The sequence below is a fragment of the Musa acuminata genome, chromosome BXJ3-7 (genome assembly GCF_036884655.1).
Source record: "Musa acuminata AAA Group cultivar baxijiao chromosome BXJ3-7, Cavendish_Baxijiao_AAA, whole genome shotgun sequence".
NCBI lineage: Eukaryota > Viridiplantae > Streptophyta > Magnoliopsida > Zingiberales > Musaceae > Musa > Musa acuminata.
In genome coordinates this window covers 10,044,242-10,056,116 of record NC_088355.1, presented here as the reverse complement: position 1 = coordinate 10,056,116, position 11,875 = coordinate 10,044,242, and the positions used below count along the sequence as shown (strand labels likewise).

The 11,875-nt window shown below is 38.6% G+C and overlaps 1 protein-coding gene and 1 long non-coding RNA gene across 2 annotated transcripts; both read left to right on the top strand.

The window, feature by feature from the left end:
- Positions 1-4,092: 4,092 nt before the first annotated feature.
- Positions 4,093-7,951, top strand: LOC103991570 (probable WRKY transcription factor 57). The gene is made up of 3 exons (XM_009411065.3): positions 4,093-4,445; positions 4,567-4,839; positions 7,561-7,951. Exons 1-3 carry the CDS (start codon positions 4,171-4,173, stop codon positions 7,727-7,729), a joined length of 717 nt encoding a protein of 238 aa, XP_009409340.2. The 5' UTR covers positions 4,093-4,170; the 3' UTR covers positions 7,730-7,951.
- A 317-nt stretch (positions 7,952-8,268) lies between these two features.
- LOC103991569 (uncharacterized) lies at positions 8,269-11,495 on the top strand. The gene is made up of 5 exons (XR_010497982.1): positions 8,269-8,620; positions 8,715-8,838; positions 9,507-9,860; positions 9,937-10,141; positions 11,153-11,495. It is a non-coding gene; the product is annotated as an uncharacterized LOC103991569 (long non-coding RNA).
- Positions 11,496-11,875: the final 380 nt, after the last annotated feature.

The following is an 11,875-nucleotide window of genomic DNA, read 5'->3' as shown; positions in this document are numbered from 1 at the left end:
TGTATCAAAATGGGTTTATCATCAAAATACAAACTTGATATTCAAATATAAATATCAATCAGCATAATATAAACAATAGAGCAAAAAATCAATCACACAATAAGACCAAACTTTTTAGAAAAAATCATGGGATCGTAGTCCACCTCAAACTTTCACTGTCAATAGTAAATAAAGATAATAAATGTATGTCTCACGTGTGTATAGCAAAACATATATTAGAGAGGATAAACTATAGATCGACACCGTTAGGATTGTAGAGTTTGCTGCGAGGATTCTCTACATAAAATTTGAGCCAAAACTGATGACATTTGACCACCGATCGTCAAATAAAAAACTCAAAAACCTTACTTTCTTTCTCTATTTCTCTCTTTGCACCGTCGCTCGATGCACGCGCATATGCACACACGCACGCTGCACTCGTTCACAGCGCGCACACACGCTGCACCTTACCTTATCTCTTTTTTTTTTTTAAATTTCTGCTTTCAATTAGTGATTTGAGCTCAATAGGCCAATTATCTAAGCTCATATATGGACTGGACCAACAAATAGAAGAGCTGAAAGAATAAAGAGAAAAATGAACAGTCCGAGGAGATCCAAGCACCACACTATAAAGTGGGCTAGCCCAGGTTCATCTGCTCTAATTTCTACCCTGTTATTCTGACTTCTGCAAGTTGGACAAGGTTTATTTGCTGGATTAATTTTTCCACTGAACTGGAGTCAGAGTTATCACCAAAGAGTTACAGATCCGAATGGATCCAGCTGAAGTGGCTCATGAATTAACAGAGAGTTACTGAGGGGGCAGCAAATTTGACATCTAGCTTCAGGTCTGCTCTGTGTGTCCAACTTCGAATATACTGGTCCTCGCTGTCCGGTAACAGGTCACAGGTGGATGTCTACTTTCGCTGGGACAAGTATGGTCCCTGGCTCGCAGTGGAATGATCATGAGCAAGTATAGTTGATAGCATTTCCGTCAAATGGATGCTCATGAACTCCGTCTGCTGCGGATGTGGGCGCATCCTCGGACTCGATGGACCACAGCTGTGTATCTAGTCAACTCCACACACACACATGTACACCAAACTCTATCTGGACTGCACCAACACAACACAGGCTGGATGGATGGTGAGCTCTCTGTGTCAGCCACCATGGCGAGCCATCTTCTGAAACGTAACAGGTTAACGAGAGGTTGGCCAATTCAGGATTTCCTTGCTTTGACAAACTTGGGTCTTTCCGATAGCTTCAGAGGGTGCAGAATTTAATTATCAGTTTGCTGTACTTTATCTGGTCTGTGCACTGTTTCCATCCCCCCTAATAGTTTTAAAGAAGATCAAATTCCGTATGGTGGGATCAAAAGTGAGAGCCTGGAGACACTGAAAAGGAGGAGGAGGGAGAGTTACTGGGAAGGAGAGATGGTGGGATGTAATCATGGCAAGGGATAGAAATGATGGAGGCTATAAAGCCTCTCATGTTCTTGTCATATTCCTTTTGCTATTTGACTTCTCTTCGTATCCCATAGCTTGCGCCGGGATGAATACATAACCTGTAATTACCTAGCAGGAAACATTATCGATCCCTACGAGCATATGGATAATGAAGCTAATTAAGGGTCGCCAAAGCTGCCGAAGAACAACATCCTTCACCACCGAAGAACTTCCGTGAAAGTTATATACAACGCAGACAAAGTCTCCACACGCGTGCATGGGCAGTGCGAGCGTCCTTTACTCAATCCTACCAGATAGGCATGCCTTAATTAATCGGGATGAAGGCTTTGTACAGCTGCGCAGTTCTCCTCCATAATGATCTCGCATGCAGGCATGCATGCATGCACGTGAAAAAGATGATAACCCACGTACTGTTGCTGGAAAAAGATACTAATTGTTTGTACGTGTGTGCATAACCAAGATTGATTACTCCCTGGATGATTGCGTAGTTTATGTAGCATTAAGTCTCAGATGATTGCTTAGTTTCGTTCAACTTCTCTCTCTCTCTCTTTATATACATATATATCACATATATATATACTCCGGCAAATACCAACGCATGCGTGGATACTATAATCTAGAATCACGAAACACCAAGTACTCTTTGACGCTATCGATTGATAGCTAAGTTTACGTAGCTCACATGCCCAATAGTCGATCTGCATCTTGTTAAAGGGCATTGGAAGTGAGAGAGTAGAACTGTGGGAGTGAGTGAAAGTTTGACTTTTACTGGAGAACGTGTGTGCATCCGCTCCTCACCTATCATTACATCTTCCACCTCCCTAGCCTGGAGCAGCGACTTAGCATTATTGCTTCATATGCAGGAGGGATCCCCAGGCGAGAGAATCTCTAAGTGTTATGTGAACGATGAGAACTGCTCTTCTTTTGAAGAGAATGATGAAAGCTTCTCAAATCGTCGATCGAATCATTCCAAATGAATTGGTAATTGAATCGTGGCATAAAGTGAAAACAGATGACTTTTTGAAGGGAAAGATTTGACTTTTAACAGATAAAAGCATCTTTCCCATGGCTTTCCATTTAGCTTTTCTTTTTTGTTCCTTATCATGACTAGGAATGAGCTCGAGATAGCCATGACTTGGGAAACAAACTCTCTCTTAATATATATCATGTTAAAATAAGAAAAGTTGATGAATGTTACATTATTATATTGATAAATATAGTAATAACCTAAAAACTAAAGTTCAAGTAAGAGATGGATTTTAATAACAGTAGGAGTTTGAGTGACACGGAAGTAATTTGTTGCTTCAACCTGCATCAGTATAAATAATGTAATACTAGTGGAAGAAAATATCACTGTGACTTGGGGCTGTTATTTGATTCCTCTCTCTACTTATTTTCCAGTGAAAAGATTTATCTTTGTTTGTCTCTATATTTTTATTTTTCAAATATTAGAAAAATTAAACTTCGTGGTTTTCCGGTCATGTCATAGCATATTTTTGTTGACAACATTCAGATTGAATTCAGCCTTAGCACTTACCGTTTGTGAATGATCTAAGACACAATTACAAAAGGTAAAATAAATGTTGTAACAAAATTCTTTGTTATATTTTCAATTATTAAACGTTATTTTTTTATACTTTATTTTAAATTGATCTTAAATATTAATTATTTAATAAACAAATTAACTGTTCCATTTGAGTCATATGTAAAAGAATGAAAAAATATATTTAAAGATGAAAAAGAAGTGATTATCAAGGTTATTGTAAAAGATGGTGATTGAGAGGTTTTTGCTGATTATATTGCAAAAGATGATTACATTTCTTTTTTTGATAGAAAAAATAAGACACCAATTGTTATCATTTTTCGGTTTTACATTTTTTTTTCTATTTTGTTATTCTTTCATCGTGGATGGTGTTTATTGAACCGCTACATGTCTTCTAATACTTTAGATTGAATATATGATGTCCAAAATACCCCGTTTTTAGTTGGAAAAACTTTTGTCTTATAATACTCTTTAGTATAAAAATAATGTGTCATACTACACATTATAGTTTTCCGTCATTTATAAGATGAGGAAATTCTGTTTCCTTTTTATTGTTATAACAATAAGATTTGCATCTAAAAAAGAGTGATACACATAAATACTTCAAATTTTAAATAATACGAAAGATAAAATTATTAACAAACGTAAAAAGATCATATCAAATAAACACTAACATATTTTTTGCAGATACATATATCGTCATATTAAATATATCAAAAAATATGTTCTTAATTTGAAAAATAGTCATATTTAGTATTACACCTTAGGATACTCACACTAATTAGCAAAAGAGTACTCATAATACTCTAAAAATACTTCTTATAAGATTTTTTAGATGATTGATATATTACTAATTCTAAATTTACTTGCAGGTCAGCAGTAATTTATTTTTGTCTAAGATTTTTGTAGCATAGTAAAATAAAGGTATTATAATAAAAGCATAAATATTGGTAGTACTATATAAAAATCACATGGTGGTGCAATTTGGCAGGTAATGAGGATAGTCGCCAATTGGATGTGCGATATACACTGATATTATTGTACGCTATCTTCCAAAACGCAGTCTATATTCTTTTTCTCATTGACTTGCAGTACCTTTCACCACATACACCCCTCTTTCCTTTGTGTGTGTGTGAGAGAGAGAGAGAGAGAGAGAGATCAGAGGTAAGAAGAGTGCAAGAAGAAATGTTCCCATCCACTTCCAAGGGGGTGATGAACCAAGGTCTGGTGGAGAATCCAGAGATAATGGCGACTTCTCACATGGGTTTCAACCTCCAAACCTCACATCTTCCTCCTCTGACCTTCTCTCCCTACCCTCTCAGCAAGACTTGCACTGTGGGAGGAGAAGATGCTGTCTCTCGCTTGAGGGGAAACCTACCCTCCTTGCCACCGGATCATGGAGACGATGGCTCAGGTCGTCTTGGGCAGTCACCGACACAAAGATCAAGTAGTGATCTATGGTAAGTCAAAAAAATCTATGTAAGACCTTATAGCATAGGTTTATCAAAAATACAAGACGAGATATTTCGATCTTTTCACCTGATTTCTTTCGCATGAGTCTGATTTGTGCTTCGTATTCAGGTCACGCACTGGAGATAGGGCAGCCAGCGACAAAGGATCATCTGTGGCTGCAGGCGAGTATTACAGTAACAACAAGAACGGTCCTGCTGCCAACAACATCATCATCGACGGTCTATCTGTTGGTGCTATGAGGATGAAGAAAGTTAAGGTGAGGAGGAAGGTGAGGGAACCAAGGTTTTGTTTCAAGACCATGAGCGAGGTGGATGTCCTAGATGATGGCTACAAGTGGAGAAAGTACGGGCAGAAGGTTGTGAAGAATACCCAGCATCCAAGGTACGTATATGCAGCATGAGATGAGAAGTCACAGTGCACTTCCCATTTCCATGCTTCCTTTCTAATTTCCATTTCCTTTTATTTCATATTAGGAATGCAAAATCCTGCTTAGGATCCAGCTTTCATTGGATTCATGATGCTGCTAAGGACTAGATAGGCTCCAGAAATCTTCTTACTTACTAGATCATGGAATTAGTATGAAGTTCTACACACGGAGTATATCAACGAAGTCTTTGAGTCTTAAAGCTATTAACAGGCTTATTTTTGCCAGCATATACCTCGAAATAAATAATAATAATCAAGAAATAGTAAAGTATCAAGAGAACAAAGCAGAATCATGACATACTGAGTTTCGTATCAGCAATAAAATGTCGAGGACAAAGATATGCATGTTTTTCCAGCAGTCAAGAAGGGAGGATGTCGAGAGAAGTCTTCATGAAAACCCATCGTTTCTCCTGAAAAAGCATATCTAAATAATTAATTTATTGGGAACACATTACAGTTCAACTTGTAAAACATTATTCATAACATGTTTCATTCCTTTCATGATATTTAAACCCACGAAAATGGTCGACATGTTGGAAATAATCTTTGGTAACTGTGACAATTCTGATCAGAACATGACCAAAGAAGTAATTATAGGACATCCACAAAGGAGAAGTCAGTCTATAACTTTAAATGATATACCGTACATATATTGGTTTTCTTTTCTGGCTCAAAAATCACATGACATATACATTGTCTTTTACAGAAATGATAAAAGAAGATATAAAAGATGCTAAATATATGTTAGCATGTTGAAAAGACTAGTGAAAATAAGTTCTTCATTAGTTTTTGACACACACATATATATATATATATATATATATATATATATATATAAACTCGTTCGTTTGAGGTGAGATGTGAAGTCGTATTAAGTGCTGCTATAAGGCAATATTTAGCTCCCCATCATCGTTTGCTGACACCTAAAGATAGGAGTTAGGTCTCTTCTTGAGGTTAAAAAGTCATGAATAAGAGAACTGCATGATCTCTCTCAATCTAATCCCAAAGAATATGCAACGGAGCATGAATAATGTTATGGAAATTGAATTGTTTTTTTGTGTAACAAGCCAGTAGGGAGACTTAGAAACAAGTACTGTGAGCTGTTGGTTATCTTTACTAAGTGAATATAACTTACTTCATTTTACCTGTTTTTGTTGCCCTATCTAAGAACACAAACTTCTCATTTGCATGAACCAAAGTTATATATAGATTTCTGAAAATTTTAGGATGAATTACTTGTTTATTATCTGCAAGCAAGTAATGTTGGTGTTCGCTAAACGTTAGGCTTAGCATTCCTAGTTCAGCAAGCATAAAAGTATGAAGCAATGTAGTCATCATATACATTCAATGATAACTTTACGTTTAGCTATAGTACAATCAATATCTTGTAATGTTTACCCAAGAAAAAAGTGCTGGATTTATGGTGGTACTGACCAGGATGAATTGCTAGAGGATTTTTTATTTTAGTTTTGAGGGCTTGATGATATTTCTTTGGAATGACATTCAACTTCATGCACCCGAAAGATCATTGGTTCTTTTGTTTATGGGGAAAAGGAAAGTTGTCTTTTAGTCTTGAATCAGGTTTCTATACGGCAATCATTGTCCATGTCGTATCACTTCATGAACTTGTGTCGTTTCTTTCTTTCTTTCATCTTTTCCTTGAAATTATTTGCGTTCAATTATTTCAGTTGAATTAGGCCATCAGACGACGCAAACACAGGCGGACGGGAAGCATTGAACCGATCAAATGTTTTGAGAGCACATCCTAGAATCTCTTTAAGGATAAGAGAACCAAATCTTCTTCCAACTCTCCGATGTAGCTTTGCCACCAAATGGTGTTTAATGCTAGAAGTGGAAGCTTCAGGTGATGCAGCGGGTTTGTATATCGAACACCTGCGTAGTGGAGTCATGTTAGCTCACATCCTGAGCTTAGAGAAACCCTCCTTCCAAGTCCAGGCTATACTTTTTCCTTCTCTCAAGATTCATGTGTTAGCAAGGCAAGAGTCATCGGTAGGAGAAGTCGAACCTTGAACTTAGTACTTGTAGGAGGAGACGTCACTGTTACAGGTTCTGGAAAAGCTTAAAGCTCTCGCACGCAACAAGGGGAGGTGGTGGGACCCTGTTAGGATTGGCCAAGATCACGAGAAATGATGACCAGCGTCGTATAGGGGGTGAAGCACCATCATTCATCTCTCCATTTGCTGGACCTTCTTGACACGGATCATATGTTTGCTTGTGGGCATAGCTACCCTATATAGATTCGTATTGGTCGTCTGGACAAGGTATAATTGAGAGCTGCTCTCCTTGATCACATTATCAGGTGATGATGATGATGATGACTACAGTGAGACCCACTCACACCCATATCTGACTTGCTCCCAGCAAAGAGTCCTCCCGTCTGAGGAGCTCTGCCGCTTCATGATGCCACTGAGCTCTCTGCCTCAGCACTACATGGAAAAGAACTGAGGGAATTTGCAATCATTCCTTCTATGCTGGTGGCCCGACCACTGCTGTTCTGAAATGAATGGCAAGTGGCCGGATCTGATGCTCCGGGCTTTTGGAAGGGCATGCATGCATGATGATGATGAACACCACATTCTTTTGTAGCCTAAACGCTCTTCCAAATCACTGTTACATATGGTAAGTTGCCGTGATGATGATGTTTGCCATGGACAGGAGTTACTACCGGTGTACACAAGAGAACTGCCGGGTCAAGAAACGGATCGAACGGATGGCAGAAGATCCGCGCATGGTGATCACCACATACGAGGGCAGGCACGTGCATTCTCCATCGCATGCGGAGGAGGAGTCCCAACCTTCGTCGGAGGTCACTCTCTTCTGGTAGCTAATTGATTCCCAGCGTGCTGTCCAAAGTCTCGACTACTCACTCGAGTTCTACAAATTCTTCCGATGCATTAAGACACACACTCTCAGTCTCTCTCTGACTCTCCGTGCTGTCATGTTTGTGTGTTAGAAAGAGCTTGTAGAACATTAGGTTTCTTCGACTTTCCATATTGTGCAGACTGATCATGTTGGTGTGAGAGTAAAAGATGCTTTAGCTGTGCAACCTTTTGCCATGACTTCCCTTATCCCTGTGGATAAAGAAGGCCGGAGGAGACTGGTAACTGTTCTTTGACATTCCTCGTGGTGGTTCATAGGTCATGCAGTGCCTCACCCACACGGATCTATCGATACATATAACTTGAAAGTATGCGGTCCTTTGATCTCCTAAGTTAATTTGCTCACAAGGAGAAGGGAGTGAACGTGGAGTTCATTTGCTCGACTCCAAACACGACGTGGTGCCATAACACTGTGGGAAAATTTCGAGTTTTCCAAAGGAATCAGAGAACCACTACAATTAGGGCCGGACATACATGGGTCACTTCCAAGGACCCAGGTTGCCGATCCAACAGAAGTCAGCCCCCAACGCCTACGAATCAAAATTAGGAAGAAGGCGTCCCAGCGTTTCGCAGACCACATTCCTGCAGTGCGCGCATCTGCAGTGCAAAAAATAGATGCGGCACAACCAAGATCCACGGTGCATCACTCGCCATCCCGTTGTCATCGATCGGGGATAGTACGATCTGAAGCCGCGGGGTGATGGTACCCCGTGTCGCGCCGTCCTCTCCTTTCGCCCCTCACCTCGTGCCTCTGATGCCGATATTACTGGGTCGTTGGACCGCCGGGTTCGTCGTCGTTACGGAGGAACCCCTCCCTCTTTTGATCTCTAATCAAGGTCTTGAACTTTGCAATTCCTTCTCCTCTTCTTTTTTCCTTCCGTTCTTGCTGTAACTTTCTTGATTAATTCCTCGTAAATTTTCTTTTATCAGAGGCCTAATTCGTCGCTATGGTGGGAAGCGGGGATTTTGATTAGGTTTTGTTGCAACGGCACGTATGTTTATGGATTGCGGCTCAGGTTTCCTTAGGGATTCAGGTTTCATTTGTCTGATTTGGGTATCGCTCATTTCTTTCTGTTTTCCATGGGATTCCCCCCACCCCCCCTTCCCTTTTTTTTTTTGCTCTCTGTAAATTTGTATTTGTATTAGCATTATGATACTTTGGCATGTCGACGTTAGAATGTATGAGATGAAAAAATTAGTTGAAAAAGAACATGAATTATATGTCCTCTGCACTCGAAGCACTTTCATCAGGAGAACAATGATTTGGTTGTTCCTGTAATTAGTTTTCCTTGAAAAATATTATTATAATTTTGTTGGAATCATGCATGAAAATGAACTGTTTTATTATGCTCGGTAGAAAGTATAGGCTTTTGATGGAAGTGCATGATTTTATATGATATCAGCAATCTTTATTTTCACCCTGGAAAGTAAATTTCCAGAGTTGCATTCTAGCTTCATAAATTGAATGTCTATGAGTAAATATGTGAAATCAAAATTTGATAAATTTACAAGAATATCGGCATGTTATTGAAATAAATTTGTATTACTGCATCATGACATTGTCAATTTGAATCCATATTATGAAATTAAGTGACATTGAATATTACACTGACTTTGCAAAGCATCATGTTTAAATCCCAACTTTTTTTTGTTAGCCTGTGTCAATTGTGTTCTGCTGTAGAAGATGTTATGTAACCGCTGCATCGTTGATGGTTCTTGCAGTAAAAGGGAACCCAATATTTGAGGAGCCAACTGGAACTCTCTCCTAGATCTTCATGTCGTAGAAGAATCCACGTGGCTCGGATGAGCAGCTTCTCCAATGATATCAACAGTGGAAGGAGGATTTTTTTTAATTCATCTTCAGGCTATAGCAAAGGTCTCTCTTGATAATCCTAGGCTACAGAAATGAATGAGAACCCACGAGTTTTTCCCTGGAGATAGTATCAATCGGTCGAACAAGAAGTTTATCCTGATTTACAGCTGGCTTCCAGAAAAGACCAAGTCTCTCGTGGATGCGCTTCCTTCGTCTGTTTTTCCGATGCCTCCGCAGGAGTGAACGTAACATTTCCCCCCAAAGTAGGTCCAGTACATCTTTCTGAAACTTTATTAGATTCTTCCACTACTAATAATTCCAAGTAACCTGTTACTGAAGATGCGGTTGATGAGGACAAAAGAAATATGCACCTGAAGAGTAGCCTGAAGAAGCCATTCGCGGATGGTTCTGTTTTGGGCATTCAAGCTGTTGATTCAAATGACTCATTGAGAGAATTACCAAGTGGATTTACCAAAAGATGCAAAGTCCAGTGGACCGATACAAATGGTAATGAGCTTGTGAAAATTAAGGAGTATGAACCCAGGTATCGTCCCATCTGAATACCAAGAAAAGTGTTTTCATGCTTCCTCTGATTATGACTAAGTTTTACATGTTAATACTGGTAAGAAGAGAGATGAATCGTAATTATTGCTTTATATTTGTCATGATGATCTCTAGAACTTATGCCTCAGGTGATGAATTTTGTGCTCATCTTCCATTTGGCTGGCTGTGTTTTATGTGACATCATGGGTAAACAAGATAATCCAATTTTTTAGAGCCCCAGAAAGTTCGATGGTCGGTGAGATTTACACTCATGAGATCACAGATCTCCAACAGGTTGGCATGGTGAAAATCAGTGAGACTTAAGAGTTAACTCGTGGTTTAATCCTGTAAACGAAGCATTTATTCAAGCTAAGTACATGACAAGAACAACCTGAATAAAATGTGTTATCGAAGGCTGACACAATAGTTAAATCCCTATCGTAGTCCAGATGGAGAGCAGTAAAGTAACACCAGTTCTGGTCAAGTTTATTGATAAATGTTTCTGAACCATATGGAAATCCTACAAGTATATTCGACTCTTTCTTACGTACTAACACAAACAAAGTTTGTCAGCAAGAGATTTATGGATTTTTATGTGAGAATTGATTTTTAATTTCGTTCTGGATTTGGAACCATTGAAATTAAATTAAAAGCTTGGGTTGTGACAGTGGTTACTTTAAAGATGAGGAACGAGTATCCTCCTTACTAACTACATGAAATGATTAAGATTTTACTTCAACAGATTAGACATAATATTTGATAAAGTAGGTTCAAGAACTATCAATGACATGAATTTTCTATTTTTAGCCTCATCTTCTTCCTTATGCAGTATGGGTACAGTAATTATTTCTTTTCAAAATAACTTTTGATACAGCTGTTACAACAGTTGAACATGGGAATTCAGCACAAGGGTTCTTTTGTTCATTTACTATCATCTTTTCTTCCTTCCTAGATTCCATATTCAAATTTATGGAAAATAATTGAGTTTTAATTGGTTGGGTTTATGTTGCAGTGACGACTCCTCATCAGATGATGAATTTGGATATCATGGTGGCAAATGCCAATGTATTATTCAGTAGATCTCTTCTTTGCTGTGGATAAAGGGGCATGCAATATTGGGCAATTTTGATCTCCTTCAGGTCAACTGTAAGATCATGCTGCTTGTTTTCTTGACTATTCATGAACTCCTAACTTCATTGGACTTGCCTGCATTTACTGACTTCTGTTGTACTTGTGTATCATTGTATTGATTGGGGACAATTTCTGTTGTATACCCTTTTTTTTTTTTTTATGCATCCACTATACCTTGATTAAACTCTTCAGCTATTCTTCATTCTAGATTTATATTTTCACAATCTCGGTGATGCCCGATGGGAACTCTTTTCTGTTGTTCTGTAATCATCATTAAGTTTCTTGTTTGTATTTTTGTCTTGTTTCCTATCGCATATGCTTCAAAAGGCCGATCTTAGTGATAAAGTGACATGTTACTCCGTCAAGTCCTCTAATTATTAAGCAGACCGTCTCTTGAGTAGAAAAAAATATTCGTTCAAGTCCTTGCTAGCATATTCCAAGGGGAAATAGAAATGAAAGCATGTGAATGATTTCAGTGCCTTCATGTTTCTCCCTCCTGTCCCAATCAAAATATAAAGATTCCACCTCAGTGTAAAGTCGTTTGTTATCTCCAGCAACATCTCAGCGTCTTGCAAATTCCTTACAATAAAAAGCAAGATGGACC

What these genes read in the sequence shown, in the direction of transcription:
- LOC103991570 (XM_009411065.3), top strand. Translation starts at nt 4,171, where the DNA reads ATGTTCCCATCCACTTCCAAGGGGGTGATGAACCAAGGTCTGGTGGAG. An exon ending in AGATCAAGTAGTGATCTATG is followed by an intron (nt 4,446 to 4,566) that starts GTAAGTCAAAAA and finishes CTTCGTATTCAG; the next exon opens with GTCACGCACTGGAGATAGGG. An exon ending in AAGAATACCCAGCATCCAAG is followed by an intron (nt 4,840 to 7,560) that starts GTACGTATATGC and finishes TGCCATGGACAG; the next exon opens with GAGTTACTACCGGTGTACAC.